Here is a 26934-nt window from a genome sequence, read left to right as displayed (position 1 = left end):
GCCTCTCTACCAAGATTTTACTCACGCATCTTACATTTCAGTGTCTTTCACCTTTCATGGACAAGTATATCAGTGATGCACACCTAATAGAAGAGAATTTCTCATATCTCTGATGCAGCAACAACTGACCATGTGTTTTCACATCAGCACCAGAAATGAAGACACAGCATGAACTGATTCGAGGATTAAAAGACATCAACATTCGCTTTTCAAAAATTTAACATTTTTCAATGCAAAAAAGTGTATTTTGAATGTAATTATAACTCTACAAAAACTCAGTCTCATCCTCCTTTTAAACTTAAGAATGAACGATCTATTTCAAGTCGAGATGTCTCTGTAGACTCAACACACGGATTCACTGTCATTTCCGAACGTGTCCGTGCTCTATTCCTCTCCTCTTCAAATCCTCCAATGTTTACTTAAATTGAATTTTGCTTATTTTTCCCATTTACTGTATTTGCAAAATATCTTTTAGTATGAACTCTGATGTTTTCTAAGCTATCATTTTTGAACAAATGTTATTCCACAGTTATGATATTTGTTGGGTTTCTCTACAAATTCTCTGGAAGTTTAAGCAACTGTTGCAAGTCTTCCATCTAGTATAAAATATAATTGTAACTTTTTTTTCAGAAGAAATACTCTTGTGTGCTCTGGAGACATATTTCATGAAAGGTCTTTCAATAGTAATTAAATTTATAATAACTTTGTTAAGTTCGAACTGATGTAAAGTAGGATGCAAGCAGATACTAAAGGCTATGCCTATTTTTGTATTTTTTTTTCTCAAGTATGAATGCTTTCATGTACAGTCAGGTGTGAGAACTGGGTGAAGGCTTTGCCACACTTTTCACACTTGTAGGGTTTCTCTCCAGTATGAATTCTCTTATGTACAATAAGGTTTGAGGACTGGGTAAAGTTCTTTCCACATTCTTCACATTTGTAGGGTTTCTCTCCAGTATGGGTTTTCTTATGTTTGGTAATATCTGAGAACCACATAAAGACTCGGCCACATTCTTCACATTTGTAGGGTTTCTCTCCAGTATGAATTCTCTTATGTACAATAAGGTTTGAGGACTGGGTAAAGTTCTTTCCACATTCGTCACATTTGTAGGGTTTCTCTCCAGTATGGGTTTTCTTATGCTTAGTGAGGTCTGATAACTGCTTAAAGATGTTGCCACATTCTTCACATGTGTAGGGTTTTTCTTCAGAATGAGTTCTCTTGTGATTAGAAAGGCTTGAGCAAGTTCTGAAGACTTTCCCACATTCTTCACACTGGTAGGGTTTCTCTCCGGTGTGAATCCTCCTGTGTTCACTGAGGTGTGAGGACTGCGTATACGCTTTCCCACATTCTTCACATTTGTAGGGTTTCTCACCAGTGTGAATTCTCTTATGTTTAGTAAGGTCTGAGAACCATTTGAAGATGCTGTCACATTCCTCACATTTGAAAGGTTTCCCTCCAATCTCATTTCTCTGATGTTTGGAAGGATTTGGGCTGTGGTTAAAACCTTTGTAACATGTTTCACATTTGGAGAGCTTCTCTCCAGCAAGAATCAGCTGTTGATTAGAAAGGCTTGAGCAAGATATAAAGACACTGCTGCACTCTTCATATTTGCAGGGTTTTTCCTCAGTACCACGCTCATGTTCAGTAAGGTGGGAGTACTGGTTAAATACTTTGCCAAATTCTTCACATTTGTAATGTTCCCCTCCAGCGTAAATTCTATTTTTAGTAAGGACTGAGCAAGTTTTAAAAACTTTGTCACATTCTTGACATCTGTAAGGTTTCTCTCCAGTGTCAATGTTCTTATGTTCAGTAAAGTGTGAGCACTGGATAAAGGTTTTGCCACATTCTCCACATTTTTGGAATTTTTTTCCAGTGTGAATTTTCTGATGTTCAGTTAGGAATGAGAACATTTGAAAGGATTTGCCACATTCTTGACATTTGAAAGGTTTCTCTCCAGTATTACTTATATTATGTCTATGCAAATTTGAAAAGTTATTAAAGATTTTAACATATTTATTACATTGAAAGATTTTGCTATGGGTAGTTGATGAACATTGGTTAAGTTCATTATAATCTTTTTGCAACTTACACTCATCTAAACTTTCCCAGTCTTTCCTTAAATGTAAATTATCAAGGCCACAATTTCCATATCCTCTCAGTATTGGTTTTGGGAACGCATCTTGTATGCCCTGCTCTGGCAAAAGGTCTCGGGTAACATGAGAAGACATAGCTGGAAAAAAAAAAAAAGTTATCCCACTTACTAGACACAGATGAATATATTTTGTGAATCTAATCTGTAAAATAATGCCAAATACATTAGCAAAATGGCATAAAAAATACCACAGGCCCTAATTTCTGTATAAACATATAAATGTAACAATACCTAGTGAGAAAATGCATCTGAACTCTAAAAACCACTTCAGAGTTTGCAGCACCCCAGGTGAGCACAATGCTAGGAGCCACATAAAAAGAAAAAAAGTGTGTTACATTTACCCCCCACAGCCCCTGCTCCTCCGCAGTACAGCACAATGCCTTTGAGAGTACATCCTCAACTCCTGGCTTCTCCTTCAAAAGAGAAAGAAAGTACTGGCGCAAGTATTTTTATTTTTGGCCTTTGGAAGCTTTGGCAAAGACTGATTTCTGCCCCCATGACAGAGGGCTGAGAGAAATGGCGGTACTCTGAGTGACAGGCTGGGTCTGCTGAGACCGAAAGGAAATACCTGTGACAGCAGCAGGAAGGCTGCAGCAGCAGCACCAGGCAACAGGTGTATTGGGTGATTACAGGGCACTGTGAAGAAACCTGAGAAACTCTCTTTAACTGAAAAATACACACACAATCCCACACAAGTCACATCTGCAGAACAGGCTTAAGCGGCCTCTAGAATCCGGCCCAATTTGTTTTAGACTACCCCGGAGAAAGCCACATTATAAAGGTTGTGGCAGGAGGCTTTTTGTTAATGCCTGAATCTCAATCAAAGATTACATGTACAAAGTATTAGGGTCACATGGCGCAATCAAAGAAATAAAAAAAAGTTCAAAAATCAACCCTAAAACAATGGAGATGCATAAATTAACTGAAAAAATAAAATTACCATTTGAATAATGCTCAATGAGTAAAAATGGGAAAACAGCAAACTAAGTAAAATTAGGAAAATGAGGATATCAATAAAAAGATATAAAGTATGAAAAACAGACTGAGAAACAGGTATGAAAGGAAATAATTACTGAGAAATTCTTAAAAGTAAGAAAAAAATATTTAAAAATCAAGAAGCTCAACACATCAACTAGTATAAACAAAAGGGACATAAGACACATTATAACCGGTTTCCAAAGTCAAAGGAGAAAATAATCCTGAAAGCAGCAAGTGAAAAGCAAGGTGTATGCTCTTAGGAGATTACCCGTGAATTTGTCCACAGAAACCTTGAGGGCAGGCTGGGCACAGTGGTTCACACCTGTAATCTCAGCACTTTGAGAGGCTGAGGCGGGCAGATCGCTTGAGCCCAGGAGTTCGAGACAAGCCTGAGTAGCATGGTGAAATCCCATCTCTACAAAAAATACAAAAAAAATTAGCTGTGTATGCTGTTGCGCTTCCCAGCTACTCAGAAGGCTGGGGTGGGAGAATCACCTGAGCCTGGAAAGTTGAGGCTGCAGTGAGCCATGATCACACCACTGCACTCCAATTTGAGTGACAGAGTAAATCCCTGTCTCAAAAAAAGTACAAGCTGAAGCAAGAAGGGAACTGGATGAGATAGTCTAATTGTTGAACACAAAACTTCCAAGCAAGAATAATATAACCAGTGACCTACAAAATAAAAACAAATAAAGACTTTCTAACATAACCAAGGGCTACACTACCACTACACATGTCAAACAAGAAACGGTAAAAGGAGTCCTTTCCATTGAAAATAATGCAATGCTAGAAAATAATATATAATCATATCAAAATAAATATATGGAAAAGATACGCATACACAGAAAAATAAAATTCTGTGGTACTATAATGATGGTGCAGAAATCACTTTTAATTATTATCTAAAATTTGAAAGACAAAAGTAGAAAAATAATCATAAATATCTGTTAATGGATATATAACATTAAATGATTTCGTGACATTAGTAACAAAGTTGAGGGCAGATTTAATAAGAAAGAATTTTTGTATACAACTAAGGTTAAGTATTTGCCAGTGTAAAATATCTTGCTGTAACTTTAAGATGTTTTATATACTTTCCATGGTAACTACAAAGAAAATGTCTGTAAGACACACAGAAGAAAATTTAAAAAGAAGTCAAAGCTTATTACACAAAATACAAGACACAAAAAAGAAAGGGAGAAAGAAAAAGCTACAAGAATCAAGTAAAAAAAAAAATACAATGGCTAAAGTACATCTTTTCATATCAGTAAATTGTTTATTTAGGAACTAAACCACTCAATCAAAAGGCATATGCTAAATAATTTGAAACCAAGCCAAGATCAAACAATAGCTGACCTACAAGAAATTCACCTGAGACCTAATGACAAAAAGAGACTGAAAGTGGCAAGATGGAAATGGACATTTCATGCAAATGTTAATGAAATGAGAGAAGAGATTACAATTATATTATGCAAAATACATCTTAAGTCAAAAAATGTCATACTTCATAAAGCATACTTTAAGTCAGAGCTCACAAAAAACAAGAACATAAAACAATAATAGAAGGGGGAATGAACTGGGAACCTATGACAAGTGTGGGTGCATATTTGTATATGTATTTGGGTATTGAAGTAACTTCCTATTATATTGCTATTTCTTGCTTCAGTTTTGCAAGTTCTTTATAAACAAATAATTACAGCATTGAAGCAAGAAACAGCAATATAATAGTGGCATACTTCTAGAACCCACTTTCAGTAATGAATAATAAAGCAAGACTTAATAATTGTAGAGAGGACCTGAAAGCACTACAAAGCAATTCCACCTCACAGACATAGATACAACACCCCACACAACACGGCAGGAGACACACTCTTCCCACGAGCTCAGGAAACATTCTCCAGGACAGGCCACCTGTTAAACAAATAAACACGTCTTACCAAATTTCAAAAAACGGAAGTCTTCTGCATTACTATATGACCAAAATGAAATGAAACTGGAAATAACAAAGAAAAACCAAAAAATTCACAAATATATGGAAATTAAACAACACATTTGAGCGTGCTCTTGTTCAAGGGTTGAAATACTCAATATTGCAAAGATGTTCACGCTGTCCAATGCAATCTACAAACTCCATGCAATCTCTTTCAAATTTCGAATCCTCTTCGAAATAAAAGCAATAACCTAAAAATCCTAAGACATCTCAAGGGACTGTAAAGCACCCAACAATTTTCAAACAGAGAAACAATGCTGGAGGTATCACACTGTCTGACTTCAAAACACATTATGAGGCAACCGTAATTAAAACAGTTTGGTATTGGTATAAAGGCAGACAAACAGTACAATAAAACAGAATGTAGCACAGATTTAAAAATAAAACACAGAAAAATAAAACTGTAAAACAAATAGCTAAAATATGGGATTTATTGAACACCATGATCTAAACCAATATATTCATGAAAGAAGTCTTACAAAAAATACATAGCAGAAAAGGAGTGGAGGCATTATTCAAAGAAAAAAGGGCTGTTAACTTTCCAAATTTCAGTATGATAAAAATGTTACTAACCAAGAACACCTGATCTAGAATAATTTCACTTCAAAAGAACAAGGGAAAAATAAAGACTTTCCAAAATAAATAAATAGATGAGGGTGTTCACTACCACTAGTATAGTTCTATAAGAAATGCTAAAGGCTGGATAGGCATGGTGGCTCATGCCCATAATACCAGCTTTGGGTGGGCCAAGGTAGGAGGATTGCCTGAGATCAGGAGTTATGAATTAGCCTGGTCAACATAGCAAGACCCAATCTCTACAAAATACAGAAAAAATACTGAAAAGACTTCATCGTGTTAAAAAAGACAATGATGCTAGACAGCATTATAAAACCATATGAAAATATAAAACTCTGTTAAAGGCATATAAGCAGATATATAATACTTTACTATCATAATGATAGTGTAAAAAACTCAAAATTCTGCCATAATATCTGAAAAAATATCTGCATAAATCTTTGCTACCAGATACAAAATACACAATAATTTGTTACATTAATAGCACACTGGAGGGTGTTACAGTTTCTGTATTTAATGAAGTTGTGAGATTAAAATCTATAACTTTAAGGTGTTTGATGTACTCTCCATTTTTCAAGGCGATCATGAAGAAAATACCTATACAAGGTCTGCAAAACACAATGAGAAAAGAATGAAAGCATGTCCACACAAAATCAACAAAACAAACAATGAAGACAGTCAAAGAGGAAATGAGGGATAACATATCTACAAGAAACACAGAAAAGAGTAACAGTCAAGATAGTGATAGTAACTTCATTTCCTTCAGAAATTATTTTAAATATAAATTAACCTACTTATTTAACAGAAATAAAATAGCTGAATTAAGAACAATATGCTAGCTACAAAAGACTCTAGCTTTAAATAGAAAAATAGGCTGAAAGTAAGAATAAAAAAAAATTCCATGCAATTAGTAACCACAGTCAGGTGGGGTGGTTATCATTATATTAGACACAATATACTTTAAGTCAAAACTGTCACAGGAGATAAAGATTAATAGCATGTAATGGCAAAATGTGTCCATTAACCAGGAACCTGTAACTGTTTATCTGTCTATATTAATATCTAACATCAGGGTTCCCAGATACATAAAGCAAATATGGAGAGAAGTGAAGCAAGACGTACACAGAAATACAATAATTATCGACTCTAAGACCCCATTTTCAACACAGAATAGAAAATTACACAGAAAATCAAGGCCGGGTGGGGTGGCTCACACCTGTAATCGCAGCACCTTGGGAGGCTGAGGCGGGAGGATCATGAGGTCAGGAGATCGAGACCATCCTGGCTAACACAGTGAAACCCCGTCTCTACTACAAATACCAAAAAAAAAAATTAGCTGAGTATGGCGGCGGGCGCCTGTAGTCCCAGCTACTCGGGAGGCTGAGGCAGGAGAATGGCCTGAACCCGAGAGGTGGAGCTTGCAGTGAGCTGACATTGCGTCACTGCACTCCAGCCTGGGTGACAGAGTGAGACTCCGACACACACACACACACATACACACACACACACACAGAAAATTACACAGATCAACTTAACAGATATGTATAGAACGCTCCAGTCAAAAAAAGCATAATATACAATATTCTCAAATACACAAAGTGCATTCTGTTACAACAAATAACTCTTAAAGATGAAAGTCCCATGACATGTTTTCTAACCAAAATGTAATAAAACTAGAAATCAAAAGCAAAAGTAATACTGGCAATGCCAAAAATGTATGGAAATTAAACGCCCTTGAACATACACATTCTTGCTCAATGGTCAGATAATTTAGTTTTTTAAAGATGTCAATAATGGCCACACTAATGTACATATTCAATATAATCTCTATCAAATTCCCAATGGTACTTTTTGATTTTTTAATCCTAAAATTAGTTTAAGAACAATAACTAGTCGACATTCTTTAAAAAGAACAAAGAGGTATTACACTTTCTGATTTTAAAACATAAAAAAAGCTACAAAAATAACAACAACGTGGTACTGACACAAAGACAGATAACTAAATGATGAAACAAAGCATGGGACCCAGAAATAAACTCTTGTGGATAAAATCAAATAATTTTCCACAAGGTATCCATGACCACACAATGGAGAAGAGTCCTTTCAACAAATGATGTTAAAAACTAGATATCTACATGGAAAAGTGAAGTGATATCTTTTTCATGCACCATATACAGAAGTATTTTAAATGAAATACTTAGGTACAGAAATAGAATAAAACTCTTAGAAGAAAATATAGGAGAGCAAATGCATAAGCAACAAAAGAACAGAAAAACTGAACTACATCAAACTTCAAACTTTCTGCAAATCAAAGAAAATAATGAGTAAAGTGAAAATGCCACCTAAGAAATGGGTAAAAATACTTGGAAATCACACATTTGATAGGACTTAATATTCAGATTATGTAAGGAACTTTTACAACTCAACAACAACAATTAAATAACTCGATTTAAAAATAGATGAAGGACTAACTGAAATCTCTTCAAAAAAGATAGGGAAACGCCCAACAAGCACCTGAATGAATGCTCAAATTACTAATTTGTAGAGAAATGCAAAACAAAATGACAATTAAGCTATTTCCTCACACGTATTAGAATGGCCACTGTAAAAAAAAAAAATTCAGATCTGTCAAGGATGTGAAGACGTTGAAAAGCACGTAACCTGCTGGTAGGAAAGAAAGGATGCAGCCATGATGAAAGATAGCACAGGCCAGGCGCGCTGGCTCACAACTGGAACCCCAGCACTTTGGGAAACTGAGGCGGGCGGATCACTTGAGCCCAGGAGTCCGAGACCAGTCTGGGCAACATGGCAAAACCTTGTCTCTATTAAAAATACAAAAGTTAGCTGGGTGTGGTGGTGGGCACCTGTACTTCCAGGTCCTCGGGAGGCTGAAGGGGGAGGAAGGCTCGAGCCCAGGAGGCAGAGGTTGCAGTGAGCTGAGATGGCGCCACTGCACTATAGCGTGGGTGATAGAGTGAGACTGTTTTTTTTTTTTTTTAAATAGCATAAATGTTCTTCAAAAAATTAAAAATGGAATTATATGATCCAGCAATCCCACTTCTGGATCTATATCAAAAATACACACTGCAACTCAGGACTTAGGAGAGATATTTGCACACCCATGTTTACTGTGTCACTATTCAGAAAAGTCAAATGGGGGAAGCCTCAAGTGATGAACACACACAAAAAATGTGGCATCTGCATACAAGGAATATTATTCAACCATAAAAACAGTAATACGGAGTTACAAAACACTAAGATGTTAGTCATAAAATCTGCTATGAAACACTGATATACCATTAAAAAAGAACTTGCCTAGATAACTACAATATTTTTTTTTTTTTTTTTTTTTTTGAGACGGAGTCTCGCTCTGTCACCCAGGCTGGAGTGCAGTGGCCGGATCTCAGCTCACTGCAAGCTCCGCCTCCCGGGTTCAACACCATTCTCCTGCCTCAGCCTCCCGATTAGCTGGGACTACAGGCGCCTGCCACCTCGCCCGGCTAAATTTTTTGTATTTTTAGTAGAGACGGGGTTTCACTGTGTTAGCCAGGATGGTCTCGATCTCCTGACCTCGTGATCCGCCCGTCTCGGCCTCCCAAAGTGCTGGGATTACAGGCTTGAGCCACCGCGCCCGGCCGATAACTACAATATTTAACTGTGACTGTGTAATCATGAAAAGCAGGTATTTTGAATCACTGGCATGCAGTGTACAGCAGTGAAACTTCACAGAAAATGCACTACAATCATTAATAAAAGACTCTACTGAGAACATTTTAATGAGTAAGAAGATACTAAAGATAATTTTTATTATATGTTTACTATACTGATGCGATTCTTATGCAAAATTAAAATGCTGCCATTCAACTTTTAGAAGCAAGGAATAGCCTTATATTTCTAAAGAAAGAAAAATGTAAATTATGTAAAGTATAGTGAGAGTCACTGATATATAAAATAAACATTTGGGAATAAATAATATTACTATTTATATACGGATTGAAGAAATAGGATAATTTAATAAATACGGAGTGCTTGCCGGGTGTGGTGGCTCATGCCTGTAAATCCCGACACTTTGGGAGGCTGAGGCAGGCAGATCACCTGAGGTCGGGAGTTCGAGGCCAGCCTGACTAACAAGGACAAACCCCGTCTCTACTAAAAATACAAAAAATTAGCCAGGCGTGGTGGCACATGCCTGTGTGTAAATCCCAGCTACTCGGGAAGCTGAGGCAGGAGAATCGCTTGAACCTGGGAGGCGGAGGTTGCAGTGAGCCAAGATAGTGCCATTGTACTCCAGCCTGGGTAACAAGAGCCAAACTCCATCTCAAAATAAATAAATAAATAAACAAATAAATAGTGCTTACTAAATAATTTAATTCAGACATAACACGTTAATTCTAGCATATTGTTCTGCATATTAGAATTTGAAATTAGAGATAAATCTGAAATGGAACAGAAGAGAAAGTGAAAATGTACAGGAGAGTGACACAGAAAAATGGTGAAATAGGTGGACCAGGCTTATATATCCCCCAACAACAACAACAACAGTGTGTCAGTCTTCTGTGTGCAGAAACGCCTTTCCAAGAGAATCAGGCACCGCAGCTCACGCCTACAATCCCAACTGTTCAGGACCTTGGGGTGAGAGGCTCACTTCAGGGCAGAAGCTCAGAAGCAGCCTTGGTGATACAGAGAGACCTCATCTCAAAAAAATGCCTTTAAGAGAGCTTTGGAATCCAGGAAGGGGGTTGTAAAATTCTGCTAAAGACCAAGACCACAGATTCAACAAACTTCTTATCAAATTCCAGCAGCCTTTTTCACAGTAATGAAAACAGAATTCTAAAATTTATATGTTATTACAATAGACTTGGCATAGCCAAAGGAATCTATAGGAAAATGAACAAGGCAAGAGACATAATATTTTCTGATTTCAAGCGACATTTTAAGACTACAGTAGTAAGAACAGGATGGTATCTGAACAGAGAAGAAAACTGCCAGAGAGACCAATGGGACAGAACGGAGAGCCCAGAATTAAACTCATGCATATCCACTTAACTAATCTTTCAAAAGTGCACGAAGAATACACAACACAGACAGTATAGTCTCTTCAACACTTGGTCCTGGGGAAACAGAATACTCACAATCAAAATAATGAAACAGACAGTTTTTCTTACACCATACTCAAAAATTAACTTGAAATCAAGCCTTAAATGTAAAACATGTATCCTTAAAAACTCTGAGAAAAAACTTCTTTGATATTGGTCTTGGCAATCATTTTTTAGATATGGCACCAAAAGTACAGCAACAAAAGTAAGTATCAACAAGCTGGACTGCATTACGCTAAAAAGCTTCTGCACGCCAAAGACCATTGACAATCAAACTTTTGGATATTAGGATGGCTAATATAAAAAATAAGCAGTATATCAGGGCTGTGCAAAAGTAATTGTGGTTTTTGCCTTCTAAATAGTAAGAAACACTCTTACTTTTGCAGCAACCTAACAACAATGTTGACAAGGATGTAAAGAAAAAACAATTCTGAACACTCAGAGTTCTCAACTGGTAGAGTCATTATGAAAACCAGGAGGGGGCGTTATTTAAAAATTAAAAAAAGATAAACCTACTCTACAATGCAGAAATCCCACTTCTGTGTATATAATAACTGAAGGGAATAAAAGCAGCAGCTTGAAGAATTATCTGCTCCCTCATGTTCACTGCAGCATTATTCACAATTGTCAAGATATAAAGACAAGCTAAACGTTTGTGGATGCTGAATGGATAAAGAAAATGTGATATAAATAGACAACAGAATATTAGCCATAAAAAAGGAATGAAATCCTGTTATTCAACAACATGGATGACCCTGAAGGACATGATGCTAAATAAACTCAGCCAGGCCCCAACACAGAGATTGCACGTTCCCCCGCAGATGTGGAATCTGTCATGGCTGAACTCACAGGAGCAGAGGACGATGGCAGTTGCCAGGGCCTGGAGTTGGGGAAAATGAGCTGTTGTTCAAAAGGTACAAACTTTCAGTTGTAAGATGAGTAAGTTTGGGGAATCTAATGAGTAGCTTTATGAATACTATTAATAATCTTTTGTATGCTTAAAATTTGCCAACAGTAGACATGAACTGTTCTCACTACAAGGTAATTATGTGAAGTGATAGATTTATTCCTTAATGTGATTGCACTAATTATTTCACAATGTATACACATATCAAATTATTACATTGTACACAATATACACACAGTTTTTATTTCTAAAATAATCTGTTACACATATGCCCATATAGACACACCTGTATATATATGTGTGTGTATATATGAATGGATAAAGAAAATATGATGTAAATAGACAACAGAATATTACTCCAGCATAAAAAGTGAAATCCTATCATTTCAAAAGGATGTTGATATATGATATATACACACATATATGATATATACACACACATATATACATACACATACACGTACATACCTATGAATGACACAGTCCTGATAAGCCTCATACTAAAAAAGAAGAAATTATAAAATGATAATATTATAACTATTACAGTTGGGAGTTAGGGAATATCGAGTTTAAATGACCAACCTCAGTTCACACTAAAAAAAAAATAAATAAAATTTTGAAGTAAAATAACATTAGATCATCTCATATTTGGGCAGATGCCTAGTGTTTGGAGAAAACTGCTGAGTATACATTTCTGTAGACTCCCATTTGAAATCTCTGTGGGATACGAAATCATAAAGCAGAAAGCACACAACATCTGTTTATGGGACTTCTGGGATTTCTGAACCAAACACCATCACCACGCCTCTTGCACACTTCAGACATGATGCAAAAAGGAAATCAAAAAACATTTAACAGAGTTCCTCAAACATAGGCAGGTACATGCATGTTCCCAAAAGCAGTGGCAGAGCAAGACATGAGACCACACAGGCCCTTACTCGTCAGGAGGAGGATCTGATTTGTACTGTAACTTTTATAAAGGCAGATCACTAAACAGGAAGCGGAGTCTGTAGAAAATTTAAGAGAATGAGACAGAAGACGCTCCTAGGGGGCAGCAAGAGAAAGACAGCCAGGCTCTCAGAAACCATCTCCACTAGAGCAGAGCTTCCCAAACCACATTTTAAGCTCTGGCTCTGGCTTCCTCCTTGACCTCTGGACCTCTCACCTGGGTTACCTGCTTCGTTCACGCCCACCCACCTGGATGTCCGTCTACTGCCTCCTGTCTCTTCACATTCCACGGCTCTTTTCTTTGCTCCAGGCAGGTGATCAGGCCTGGCTTAGAGACAGTGAGACCTGTTTTATTAGAAAAAAGTGACATTACTCTTGCTGAAATTCTCCAATTACCAACCTTGTACTGTGCTTAGTAGAGTGAACATTATAGAAGATTCTAGAAAATCAATCCAAAAATTATGCTTCCTGACATAACCTTTAGAATATTCAGTAAGTATTGTAAATCTGTGGGTTCTCAGTTTCACCACTCAGTACTGCTGAAATAAAACACTGGGGGTGGAAATTTGACTTTAAGGTGTGGGCAACAATATTTCATGCCACTGAATCTCTGGAATTATCACTAGAGTGAAAGATACAAATCAGTTAAAAAAAGGGAAGGTTTATGTCAAAATGAACCACATTATGAAGATTTTTTTTTTTAACATCAACAATTCCCCATGTTTTTCTTAAAAGCAGGGATCTGAAACTCATTCATGCAATGCAGAAACTCCCGAAAAACATTCCGCAAAGGAACGAAAGGAACTCTTCAGGGCATATGAGGAATTACGTATTGAAGTTATCCTCACCAATGGAGAACAAGTTTCTGTAGTTCTCCAACATCACATCCCTGTACAAATTCTGCTGAGCAGGGTCCAGGCATTTCCACTCCTCCAGGGAGAATTCTATGGCCACATCCCTGAACGTCAACAGTGTCTGAAGAAGAAACAACAACAACAACAAATACTTACCAAGTGGCTTTCGGCAGAGTTCTTAACTTGATTCAAGGTGAAATGAGCGAGTGAAGAGAACTGGTTCTAACTTATACAAGTGACTGGAATTATAAAATAAGGTAATTTTTAGCACAAGAATATTCTCTAACTCTGAGGAAAGAGAATTGCCTAAGATCCAAATAAGCAGTGTACACACAATACTTTTCTGGATGATGAAGTATAAAATTAAGGGCGTCAACAAAGGCATGTCCATTTTTGAGTGCTACATTTACGTCACATGAATAAGGTGTGTATATTTCTCAGGTGGAAAAGTCATGGTGAGTTAGAAGCTGTCTCTCCAATTTTAATGTGTCCAATAAACTAGAGTTCTTGTGCAGATTTTGCTTCAGGAAATCGGAGGTCAAGCCTGAGTTTCCGAATTTCTAATGCGCTCACCAGTGATGCCAGTCCTTTGGGCCCAAGGACAATATTTTGTCAAAATCCTGTAAGTGGCAGAGCATGGGTTTATCCCAGTTTTTCTGAACCACAAAGAGAGATCAGATTCTTCATCTTCTAAAGCAAGGCATACGCAAAAAGAATCTAAGAAGCAAAGACCTTTCAGATTAAATGTGATTATTTATGCACACTAATTAGTAAATCTCCTCAAGGTACTTAAAGAGAAAAAAATAAGCTCTACAATGGAAAAATCTGTCAGAGAGCTCTTTCACCAACTGAATAAAACTAATATCAACTGTAATAGGACAGATTTTTATCATGTGTCAATGCACAGAGAAGGACATATTACTGGTGTGATATTGGCCAAAAGGTCAATTATAATCTGAATCGAATCATACTGAAACTTACTGTTATGCAAAGTTCAAGTGACAAATAAATATCTCCCGTGTTCTGACAAACAAATATCTCCCAGGTATTGCGGCATTTGGCCAACAGCCTGCAATGCAACGGGGCTCCTTCTTTGTTCCCAAGTAGATCGGCAGGTCGAGAAATAAAAGACACACACAAGATAGTGAAAGCTGGGTCCGGGGGGTCCCCACCTTCTGGTCCTGCGATGCTGCCAATGCACTGGATATACCATCATTTGTTATTAAGTTTAGCGAGGGCAGGGTAGGTTAGTGAGGGATTTAGGGTCGTTTGATTATGAGGTGAGATGGTCACATGGGGATGAAGTAATTCTTTTTTTTTTTTTTTTTGAGACAGAGTTTCGCTCTTTTTGCCCAGGCTGGAGTGCAATGGCGCGATCTCGGCTCACCGCAACCTCCGCCTCCCGGGTTCAAGCGATTCTCCTGCCTCAGCCTCCCGAGTAGCTGGGATTACAGGCATGTGCCACCACCCCGGCTAATTTTGTATTTTTAGTAGAGACGGGGTTTCTCCATGTTGGTCAGGCTGGTCTTGAACTCCCGACCTCAGGTGATCCAAAGTGCTGGGATTACAAGCGTAAGCCACCGCGCCCGGCTGAAGTAATTCTTTAACATAACATTGGTATGCAGAAGTACAGTATACAGAGATAAGAATTTACGATATAGTGTGTGTGCATCAGCAATTTCTAACAGAGCCTTAAAACACAAACACAGTCTATCCATAACCTATGATTAGCAAGATATTAAACAGCAGTAACAATGGCAGCAAAAGCTGGTTACAAACAATCAATGAAAGCAGGACGTGAAACTAGACAAACGGTTAGACCACAAATTCTCAGAAGGGAGTATGCCTTCACCCTAAAGAGACCTAGAAGAGCCGTAGCAAGATAAGGGCGTTTATAGCCCTATCTTATCCATGTGGACAGGTGCCCCCCATGTGTCCGTTTATAGGCTCTCCACAAGGGTCGCATTCCATTCCCAGAGCTATGAACTTCTGCTTTTCTGGGATAGGAATCTTGGTGATGTGAAACCTCTCTGACTGCACGTCTGTTCATAGGCTCTCTGCAGGGGGAAGCACATCACGTGCTGTTGGTTCATTCTGGCAGCCCAACCCGGCATTGTCTACACAATCCTGCATGCAATTTTGTATTTACAATTAGGAGCATTTCATCTTTTATTCTGTAGCAGTAGTTTCAGGGGTTCTCCCTACACCCAGGTTCTGACAAATACGTCCCAGGTTCTGACAAATAAATATCTCCTATGTTCTGATAAATATCTCCCAGGTTCTGTAATCTCTTCTTTTGTCTTGAGACGGAGTCTCACTCTGTAGCCCAGGCTGGAGTGCAGTGGTGTGATCTCAGCTCACTGCTACTTCTGCCTCCCTGGTTCAGGCAATTCTCGTCCCTCAGCCTCCGGAGTAGCTGGAACTATCCACATGTGCCACCATGCTTGGCTAATTTTTGTATTTTTTCAGTAGAGATGGGGTTTCACCATGTTGGCCAGGCTGGTCTCGAACTCCTGGTCTCAAGTGGAGGCCTAGGCCTCCCAAAGTGTTGGGATTATAGGCGTGAGACACTGCGCCCAGCAGTAATCTCTAATAGTGTATTAAAATAGTCTTTCTTTAGCATTCTAAAAAGCAAGTGTCTTTTCATTTTTCTCTTTTCCAGAATGCTCTGAGTTATTCTGGGCAATAAATGTCATCGAGTTTAAATGTTTATTTTCTTAGTCCTGTTCTGCATGCAGCTAATGGAGCATCCAGATGAAACCTAAACAGTGCACGTTTCCCTTCTTTGCTGACATCCAAAAACCGCACCCCATCCTCGAGAGGAATCCTGGGTATCCACACGTTCAGTGCCACGAAGTGAACGTTTTTAATACTGCAGGTCATAAAGTCATGGTGAGAATTCTTCATGGCATATAAGAAGTCAAGGTGAAGAAAACAGAGAGACAGCTTTGGTATGCAGAAAAATATGTTCAGAGACCCTTCATTATTATAAGAAAAAAAAAAAGTAGCTGAAACAAACTTATTATGCAGAAACACCACAAGTAGAGAAGTAAAGGTTTCCAAATTCTAAACACATGACATTTCAGGAGCAAAAGTGGACACAACCCCTGACCTGAGATGCATTTACCTGAGCACCAGCCATTTCTTTCTCTTTCTCCTGCTTCTCTGGGACTTCCTCTTAGGAAAGATCTCTGGACAAATCACACCTGCATCATGAGAATATGCCTTTAAAGGTGTCAGCACAACCCCTTCACCTGTGACCACCACACCCATCAACGGAAAGACATAGAAATACAGAAAAAGTCCACGCTTTTCTGTTCTTTATAAAAGAGATTCAGCAACAGTAAACTTCTACATGGAGATCAAAATGTGACTTTCTCTCTTCTGGCTCTCAGGTTCCCTCCCCTGCTAAACAAAAGCAATTCTGCTTTGGCAACTGGAGCATAAACTGCACCGAGCTGGCCTCTGAAACCTGGGCAAAGAAGGCCCTGTGACCTCCCTTTGGAACCAAGGCTGAACTCAACTCGTACAAATGCATCTGAAATCCCCCATCACTGATTCTGGCCACACCTTAGAATCCCATGAGGCATGTGATTTAAACAGCACTGGTGCTTCCACCCAAACCAATAGGCAGAATCTGTGGGGAAGGCAATGGTGAGGGCCTTTTCTTGAGTTGTCCATGTGATTTAATTAGAAGCCAGGTTGAGAACCATTTAGCTAAGCCTTGCTTCTCAAGCTTCAATGTGCATATGAATCTTCTGGTAATTTTGGCCCCACTCTGAGTCAAGTGATCCTGAAGATTTCAAAGGGGTTCATGGGCTGGATTTTTTTTAACAGTTCTGCCACTAATGGTGATGCTGCTCCCCCAAGACTTGTGATCATCAACACTCAGCTAAACAAAGCAGCCCCAGCACAGTCCCTTACACCCAACCCTCCTACCACAACACAAGTTCTTGTGGTGCAAATGGAGACAGTCAATCTCCATTCTGAAAGATTACATTATTTTCTGGCTCTTGAAAGTTTTCCAGGGCTGGAGAAGGAAGCAATGTCTGAGTCTGTCTGCATTTGGAAAACAATGTGTACACACATATGAATGCAGCGTTTATTAAGCAGGCACCGTGTGCTCAGAAGTATGCGACAGCACTGTGCTGGGCACCTCACGTCATGTGAGCCAATCCTCATCACACCCTGGGTGATAGAACCAAGTGTCCCACAACTCTCAAGATACAGACGAAGGGCCCAGGCTTTGTAGTTCTTCTATTTTCCTATCACTAACTTTTTAAAAGTGTAATGATAAAAGCTCCACATAGACCGATGGAAGGGATACAGAGAGGATGAAGTACAGTGCAGAGGTACTTTCCATTGTTGCGTTTATCCTCACTTTCTTGTGGCTTGTGAAGCAACTATTAGACCCACAGGACTGAGAAACAGGTTGCTGGATGCGATGTCTCTAAAAGCACTGGTGTTAGTAAAAAAAAGAAAAAAAATTAAGGCCCCAAAATAGAGAGTTCTTTTATTCCATTTATCTGCTTTGGGGTTTCTGTGTATTAGTTCTGGAGAGGCAGCAGGAGTCAAACTCTGATTTAACTCCGTAGTTAAACTCCAAACTCTGATTTACCTCTGTAGTTAAACTCCAAACTCTGATTTAACTCTGTAGTTAAACCCCAAACTCTGATTTAACTCTGTAGTTAAACCCCAAACTCTGATTTAACTCCGTAGTTAAACCCCAAACTCTGATTTAACTCTGTAGTTAAACCCCAAACTCTGATTTAACTCCGTAGTTAAACCCCAAACTCTGATTTAACTCTGTAAACTCCAAACTCTGATTTAACTGTGTAGTTAAACCCCAAAATACAGTTACCTCTGTAGTTAAACTCCAAATACAGTTGCTCGTAGTTAAACCCCAAGCTTGCTCTGTAAACTCCAAGCTCTGATTTAACTCTGTAGTTAAACCAAACTCTGATTTGCTCGTAGTTAAACCCCAAACTCTGGTTAACTCTGTAAGCTCCAAACTCTGGATTTAGCTGTGTAGTTAAACCCCAAACTCTGATTTACCTCTGTAGTTAAACTCCAAACTCTGATTTAACTCCGTAGTTAAACCCCAAACTCTGATTTAACTCTGTAAACTCCAAACTCTGATTTAACTCTGTAGTTAAACTCCAAACTCTGATTTAACTACGTAGTTAAACCCCAAACTCTGATTTAACTCTGTAAACTCCAAACTCTGATTTAACTGTGTAGTTAAACCCCAAACTCTGATTTACCTCTGTAGTTAAACTCCAAACTCTGATTTAACTCCGTAGTTAAACTCCAAACTCGATTTACCTCTGTAGTTAAACCCCAAACTCTGATTTAACTCCGTAGTTAAACCCCAAACTCTGATTTACCTCTGTAGTTAAACCCCAAACTCTGATTTAACTCTGTAGTTAACTGTTGGAGCAGAGTCCAGGATGAGGCCAGACCTGGATGAGGCTCCGAGGAGGGGAGTGCGGGCATGTCTGGGCAGGGAGAGGGCCGCACGCAGGATTCTGCTCTCTGTGCTACTAGAGTATTTACAATTCTGTTTTTCCTAAAACTGCCCCCACAAAATTTAAATCTCAGGGTTTGTATAATTTTAATCTATGTTAGCCACTTCCCTATTTTATAACATAAAATAACAAGGAATTTAACCAAACCTTTAGGGTTTTCTAGGATGTATATGGTAGAAGCTAAATATTTATTTTTAGCAGGGCAAAAGCAACAGAAATAATACCACCACCACTTTTTCTATCTGAATATCCCTTCAACGCGACATCAGAACTCACAATGACCACATCAGGAAAATGGCCCAAATGAAGCCAAAGTCCCTTTGACCTCTCCCTTCTTCGTGCTAACCCCAAGATGCTGAATTCAGTGATTTATCCAGTTACTGGAAATGGAAAGTTTCTGGCTTGTAGGGACCATGGCTGCCTTCTGTTTTCCTAATGGCTACACAAGATGGAATCAGTTAGTTTATCAGTTTGAATCTCCAGATCTCATTTTTGTTTTTTACTCAAGTACCAGAAAACTGGAGGATTTCCCATGTGGATACCAACGAGGTTTCTTCTCTGAGGGGAGGAACAAACCCTGGGTGACTCGTTTCTCTTTTTCTATGAAAGAAGCACAGATAGACCGTTTTGTCAGCCTGAGCCCCGTCTGCACAGTGCACTGCCGAATGTCCAAAAGACTCCAGGCGCTGGTGAGAGAGTTCCTGGTGACCCTGCACGGAGGCCCTCTATGGCCACCTGGGTGGGAGAGATGCAGGCTGATTCTGAGTAGAAAATGGAAAAATTTGGGAGCGAACTTTCTTTGGATATTAAATATAAGTATCTCAGTATGAATAACTTTAATATACTAGTCATGATGTATGCTGTATTTAAAAATTCTCCATAATTTTAATTCAGTGAAAACACATCATATTTCAAAAGAATGAATAATATTGGTATTAAAATTACTGTTTAAGAGGTTTTTCTAAAATAAATACTGTTCCTTTATATCACATTATTGTAGAAAATACTGTTTAATTGCCGGGCGCGGTGGCTCAAGCCTGTAATCCCAGCACTTTGGGAGGCCGAGACGGGTGGATCACGAGGTCAGGAGATCGAGACCATCCTGGCTAACACGGTGAAACCCCGTCTCTACTAAGAAATACAAAAAAAACTAGCCGGGCGAGGTGGCGGGCGCCTGTAGTCCCAGCTACTCGGGAGGCTGAGGCCGGAGAATGGCGTGAACCCGGGAGGCGGAGCTTGCAGTGAGCTGAGATCCGGCCACTGCACTCCAGCCTGGGCGACAGAACGAGACTCCGTCTCAAAAAAAAAAAAAAAAAAAAAAGAAAATACTGTTTAATTTAAGTGGATGCAAGTTGTTTACTAAAAACGACACATAACTATGCTAGTTGTTCCTAAGAAAGAAATAGAATGCAAGGTATGGCCGCAAACCCCACGGTCTAGCTGACACACTGAGCCGTCCTTGCTTTGCAGTGTGTGTCCTTTAGCCTCCAGACCTGAAGCAATCACCTCGGATGACTGGCTTTCTGTCAAAGGCACTTGGCATCCTTTACCCTTCACCCCTCCGTATCGCTGAGCTTAATCCTATGCTGTGTACTCTTAAAATCAGCTTCCTTCTAAGCAAATCTGTGTCTACTTTAAAATACTGAAAATGGAAAAAAATAAATATTTGCCAAATTAAAAACAAAAATTAAGCAATGGTTCTCAGGTCCTAAATAAAGATAATCCTGAATTAAAAAGAATGACAAAAGACTTATTTAGCTGTTTAAATGACTTACATATATTACAAAAAAGCAGAGAAAACATTTGCATGTTAAAGTGTCCTAAAGTAAATCCTTTCAGAATTGGGAAAAGAAAAAAATCTTTCTCCTTATTTTCAAGTGAGAGAATTAAGCCTCTTATTTCTAATTTGTATTTGTTCCTGCAAGAGCCAAGTCTAGATGGACCTGAAATTCTGAACATGTTAATTACAGCAGGCACTGGATTCAGGCACCGAAGGGGTGGCCTTGGGCACACCATGTACACATAAAAAGGGTTTGTGGGCAAAAAAAATCAGGAGAGAAAGGCGCTCTCAAGAATCCACAGGTGACAGAGAGTGCAAAGTTGGCAGCAAAACTGGTTGTGCTACAGACAGTGGCCCAGGTGGGGCTATGAACCGACAGACAACGGCCCAGGTGGGGCTACGAACCGACTGACAGCGGCCCAGGTGGGGCTATGATCTGACCGATTCCTTTGTGCTGCAGGCGGAAGAGAGTACAACTGGGTGATCCAGGGGCATGGGTTGGTGGCAGAAGCTGCTGCTGCAGATTCCATTTCTGGGGGTGAGGATACACCAGGAGTCCTGAAGGCACGTGTGTGGGTTTTGGGTGAGGAATTCTAAAACCAAAGGTGCTGCAGTGAATTCTGGAAGGGGACGCCTGCTCTTCGAAGGGGCACGGCAAGTCCATGTTCCTAAGTGGGTGGGAATCATGTGATGACAGCTGGGGAGGAGGGTGTCAGTTCTAAGAACTTTTCCCTCTAAGTTCTCAGTTCCCTCTCACCCTCAGGGACCTGGAATCACAGGACAACGTGCCACGCGACAGCCTGTGTGCAGAACACAGCCTCGCTTCCCCAGACATCCAGAGTCTCCCTCCAGCCCGGGCCCCTGTGATGTCTTTCTTTGGACTCCAAATGTGTGGTGTTTGCTAAACACCAAGCAATTCTTCAACACCAACTGAGTGTCTAACTTTTTCTTTTCTTTTTTGAGACAGTCTTGCTCTGTCGCCCAGGCTGGAGTGCAGTGCTGTGATCTTGGCTCACTGCAACCTCCACCTCCTAGGCTCAAGTGATTCTCATGTCTCAGCCTCCTGGGTAGCTGGGATTACAGATGTGAGTAGCTGGGATTACACATATGTGCCACTATGCCCGGTGATGTATTTTTAGTAGAGATGAGGTTTCACCATGTTGGCCAGGCTGGTCTCCAACTCCTGGCCTCAAGTGATCCACCTGCCTCGGCCTCCCAACGTGCTGGGATTACAGGTATGAGCCACTGTGCCCGGCTAAGTGTCTAATATTTTAATTCTGACACCACTTAGAGCCAGCCCAGACCCCAAAAGTTCAGGGCTCAGTCCCACAACACTGCTCCACTACAGATGCCAGTCAAAGCCTTGGGCACCCATTTATACTTCTAATATTTATATTTTTGATGTCTATTGCCTATAAACTGGGTACTCCCATAACCTCCTGTCAAGTTCAGTAATTTGATAAAACTACTCAAAGAACTCAGCAAAACACTGTACTTATATTTACTGGTTTACTATAAAAGATACATATCAGCAACGGCCAAACGGAACAGCCGCACAAAGCCAGGGAAAGGGTGGGGAAGGAAGAGTGCCTAAGAGATTCTGGTCAAAAGGCCTGAGCAGCAGAATTGCTCCCTCTTTGTGTTCTCCAGGAGCAGCTGAATGAAGAGAAACCCCTTTATAATATGACCCAGACGACACTCACTTTGTTACCTACCACAGTACCAGATACAGACTCTTGAAAATCCCCATTTTTTCCTCATAAACAGCTGAACAATTCTGTCTTCAGTGGTCAAAACACTTCTCTATCAAAACTTGCTAAAATTTCTCTCCTTCCCTCAAGCCCCTGAATTTTGAACTACCCTCAGTCTGAGCCAGCATACAACCCCTCCTTCTTGCCCCTCCTAAGAACACACAGATTTCAGAGTAAAACATTCTGGGATCTAGAATCTGGTTTTCCCACCCTCTATCCTGTTTTCCCTCCTCCCTATAAAAACACAAAAAAGCCCGTGTCTGCCTAACTTTTGAGATCCTCAAAGGTATGATAGTTGCCACCTTCTCCCTGTTGCAATCCTCCTTTAGAGTTCGGTAACTTCCTACCTAAAGCTAAATTTATTTGATGAAGTCTAGAAACAGCCCCAGGATAATCACGATCCCATACCCAGGAAGACCTCCCCAAATCCCTTCCATCCCAACTCTAACTGCATCTGCCTGTGGGTCCCCAGTGCTCCCAGGCTCTGCAGCTTCTCTCCTTCCATGGCTGCTGTGAGCAGGCTGGGGCACCTGCAGGGGAGGCTCCTCGGGAAGCACCAGCTAGGCCAGGCGCGTCCAATCTTGGCTTCCCTGGGCCACATTGGAAGAACTGTCTTGGGCCACACATAAAATACACTAACACTAACGATAGCTGATGAACTGGAAAAAAAAAAAAATCACAAAAACATACCATAATGTTTTAAGAAAGTTTACTGATTTGTGTTGGACCACATTCAAAGCCCAGGACAGCATGTGGCCCAGGCCTGTGGGTTGGTTGGAAAAGCTTGAGCCAGGCCTTCAATTGCTTTCTTTTGCAGGCTGAATGTTGGCCTTAGCTTGGAATGACTGTCCTTGGGCTTCAATTTCCCAATCAGGGCTATCCACTTAGTTTTAAGTAATACCCATTGTTGGAAATATCCAACAAAATCACTCAAACAGCATTTACAGAAGAAAAGGAAACTGTAAGGCACTTACGCTTTCACCTCCACAGAAAAAGCAGAATTATTTATTGCTTTCAGACAATAAACTTGTTGTTTAACTCTTTCCATAACAAATCATATAGTAAGCAGTCATATGTGAACACTTTTAGAAGTGCTAAGTTCTGTCTCCCACAACTTAGCATTAAGCTCAGACATGTAGAGAACAGGATATAAAACAGATATTCATAATAACAAATTCACCCTGCAAAAAGAGGAGATCATGTTCTGATGAATCTATGTAATTTACCAAGTAATCTACCATAATTTTTTTGTAGAAAATGTAAACATTCTCCACAGCCATCCAAGAAGCATTTTATTTTCCCTGGTAGCATTCCCAAAGCTAAGCCCTGGGATTCTGTTGGAAATCATCTTCCACAATAGAACAGACCTAAGTAACTTTCTACCCTTAATCAGGAGAAGAAAAAGGTATGTATGACTAGATATTTAACCTTTTTCCTGAAATTGACCTATTTCACGTCCTTCGTATTTTCTTACCTTTCAAGCGCTACTGATAAACACAGCTAACGACTTGTGTCAAGTCAGGCTATTCTATTCCTTGGGAGATTCTCCCACCTCCATCCTGTTCACTGAAGTGCTCACTGGCCACCCACCATGATACACTGCACTGTGCCCCACTGAGTGTCCCAGGTGAATTTTGCATCACAGGTTTTCACACCATCTCATGGAGGCGGGGTTTTCTTGTCCTTTGAAACACTCTGTCTCCCTTCACAAATCTGAGAGACCGAAGGGCAGAAATGATTTCAGTCTTTGCCCTCTGACAGCAGCATCTGATTGGCTGATCAGCCGTGTGTCTCCAAGGATTGAAAGTTGGGTTGGGTGAAGACAATCTTAATGTCCTAAGTGTTAGAGGAAGAGTGGACCAGGAGATTTCTGTCAGCCCAGGGCATCCAGCCGCTCCCTGGAGAGGCCACACTTCATACCTCAGGCTGTCCTTTGAGAAATAACCCAGGGCCTGAAATTCACTAGATGCTGCAGCAGACACGGCCATGGTGGGCATCCTGTGTTATCCCTAGACAATACTGAAACTGAGGAGAAAGTCCAGAGGGTGGCTGAGAGCAAATCACCCTGTCAAGTTTCCAAAGTGGAACCTCAAACCAAAGACATTCTGGTACGGTGTCTGTGCCTAGGGAAAATAAAAACGAGGAGAGGCACAAAGATTTTTTACAATAATGTCAGAGGATGATTCTCTGCTTTCCTGTCGTGTGGAATGATTACAAACAGAAAACAAATCTCTTAAAAAGTGCCGTCCAGGCTGGGCGCAGTGGCTCACGACTGTAATCCCAGGACTTTGGGAGGCTGAGGTGGGTGGATCACATGAGGTCAGGAGTCCAAGACCAGCTTGGCCAACATGGTGAAACCCCATCTCTACTAAAAATATAAAAATTAGCCAGGTGTGGTGGTGCAGGACTGTAATCCCAGCTACTCGGGAGGCTGAGGCAGAAGAATTGCTTGAACCTGGGAGGCAGAGGTTGCAGTGAGCAGAGAACACACCACTGCACTCCAGCCTGGGCGATACAGCAAGACTCCGTCTCAAAAAAAAGAAAAAGAAAAAAAAAATGCCATCCAATGCATTGTGAAAAAATGATTCATTACAATACTGTGCCTAAAATTACAGCCAAGGATGAATAGTTAATAATGTTGTGAATTAGAAAGGGGAAGTTAGCATTTGGGAGAATCTGGAAGGTACAGGAAATTTAGTATTATACTGCAGGCTAGAGTTAGGCCTGAAGAACATGGTGGTGTTTTTGAGACCCTGCTTGAAATGCATTTGGAAAATGCAGCGGAAAAACCAGTTTTCCCTGGAGTGTTAAAAATAATTAACTAGGCCAGCGGAGTGGCTCACACCTGTAATCCCAGCCCTTTGGGAGGCTGAGGCAGGTGGATCACCTGAAGTCAAGAGTTCGAGACCAGTCTGGCCCACATGGTGAAACCCTGTCTCCAATAAAAATACAGAAATTAGCCGGGCGTGGTGGCGCACGCCTGTAATCCCAGCTACTTGGGAGGCTGAGGCAGGAGAATCACTTGAACCCGGAGGCGGAGGTTGCAGTGAGCCGAGATCGCGCCACTGCACTCCAGCCTGGGCGACAGAGCGAGACTCTGTCTCAAAAATGATAATAACAATAATTAAATAGCAGGCAATCCGACTGAGGTGGCTCTAGTGCCCTGGGTTCTTATGTTAAAAAAAAAAAAAAAAATTAAATGCGTTTCTTGCAAATGACTATCTTGCAGAAACAAAATTCAGGTTTCATCAACCACAAATCTCTAATTACTCTGATTACAAGACCAGAAAATTTCAACCTAGATAGCTCAAATCAGGAGATGACGTAATTGTACCAAACTAATTAATGAATGTGGTTTGCTTCCTCATGCACCTGATAAAAGCCTTTCCTTCAAGGCCTGCTGGTGGGACCGCCAAACCAAAAAAACATGGTTGGGTCCTCTGCCATTCATGAATCACTCTTTGCTCAAATAAAACTGTTTCACATTTTTGCAAGGACTCCCTCGGGAGACAGGAGGGACTGGGGCCCCTACGGGCTACAGATCATCCTCTTATGCACAAACCACCCGCGGAGTCGGGATTCTCCCTTCCTAACTCGGGGAGACGCGGGTCTGCGGGCGAAGAGCAGCCGCGGGGAGACGGCTCTGGGCTTGGGCCAAAGCCGCTCTGCAGGGACGCGCCGAGGCGCGCGGGGCCTGGCCGCCATGGTGCAGCTGGAAGGGCCTCGGGTTCGCGGAGCCCGGAACCCACCCGGGCAGCCCGGTTCCTCCCCAGCCGGTACCGCGGGTTCCAGCCCGCCCCTGCCTGTCTCTCAGGAGGCCTGGCCTCTACACTCACCATCTCTTGGTCTCCAGGGAGCCTGACGTTTCACTTCTGGATCTCCGGGTGCCTGCGGGTCGGGTCACACGGCCAACAGCTAGCAGAGGACGCAGAGCGGCGGGGACAGGAAGTGGAACTCTGTCTGGACAAAGGCCCCGCCAGATTCCGGAAGCCGGCCTCTCCTCTCCAGACGCGTGCCTGATTGGACAGTCCCCGACCCTGCTCCTCTGATTGGATAGGGTCTCACGCCCCGCCCCTCAGGCCCTGAATGACAGGAGCTGTAATCAGACAATGGGCCGAATGAGACAGCAAGGACAGGTGCTGGCCGCGGTTTTTGGGGGCAGGGCTTCCTACCCGCGCGGTCCGGCCCCACCTAGAGGATATTTACATTTCACATGTGACTGTGCTTATGTTCATTTATAAATAATAAGTATATGTTATTCACCAATGGAAATAAAATAATGATATTCAAACTGAATTTTTATATTTTATGGCCTTCTTGGCTTTTGGTCCTTTGAACAGAGAGCCTGAAATTTCAAAAAGGAGTCAAGCCTCTAA

The 26934-nt window shown here is 40.7% G+C and overlaps 1 protein-coding gene across 7 annotated transcripts; it reads right to left on the bottom strand.

The window, feature by feature from the left end:
* Nucleotides 1-26579, bottom strand: ZNF195 (zinc finger protein 195). Of its 7 annotated transcripts, XM_031653806.1 has the most exons (7): nt 26395-26551; nt 17881-17958; nt 16627-16705; nt 13494-13620; nt 12895-12990; nt 3397-3543; nt 1-2228 (listed from the first exon to the last, which is right to left on the bottom strand). In XM_031653806.1, exons 3-7 carry the CDS (start codon nt 16639-16641, stop codon nt 781-783), a joined length of 1833 nt encoding a protein of 610 aa, XP_031509666.1. In that variant the 5' UTR covers nt 16642-16705; nt 17881-17958; nt 26395-26551; the 3' UTR covers nt 1-780. The 7 variants fall into 7 exon arrangements, with proteins under 7 accessions (XP_031509666.1, XP_031509665.1, XP_031509669.1 ...); XM_031653805.1 differs by lacking the exon at nt 17881-17958 and having other exon boundaries at nt 26395-26575; XM_031653809.1 differs by lacking the exons at nt 3397-3543; nt 17881-17958 and having other exon boundaries at nt 26395-26579.
* Nucleotides 26580-26934: the final 355 nt, after the last annotated feature.

The sequence above is a fragment of the Papio anubis genome, chromosome 12 (assembly GCF_008728515.1).
Source record: "Papio anubis isolate 15944 chromosome 12, Panubis1.0, whole genome shotgun sequence".
Classification (NCBI taxonomy): domain Eukaryota; kingdom Metazoa; phylum Chordata; class Mammalia; order Primates; family Cercopithecidae; genus Papio; species Papio anubis.
The sequence above is the reverse complement of the archived record's forward strand: the minus strand, read 5'-3'. Positions and strand labels throughout refer to the sequence as shown.

Excerpts from the sequence above, each read along its gene's own strand:
- ZNF195 (XM_031653805.1), bottom strand. Across the intron at positions 12,991-13,493 it reads CAGAAACTTGTTCTCCATTG|GTCTCACTGTCTCTAAGCCA; the intron begins GTGAGGATAACT and ends CTAATAAAACAG. Across the intron at positions 3,544-12,894 it reads GGCAGTAGACGGACATCCAG|AGATGGGATTTCACCATGCT; the intron begins GTGGGTGGGCGT and ends TATTTTTTGTAG.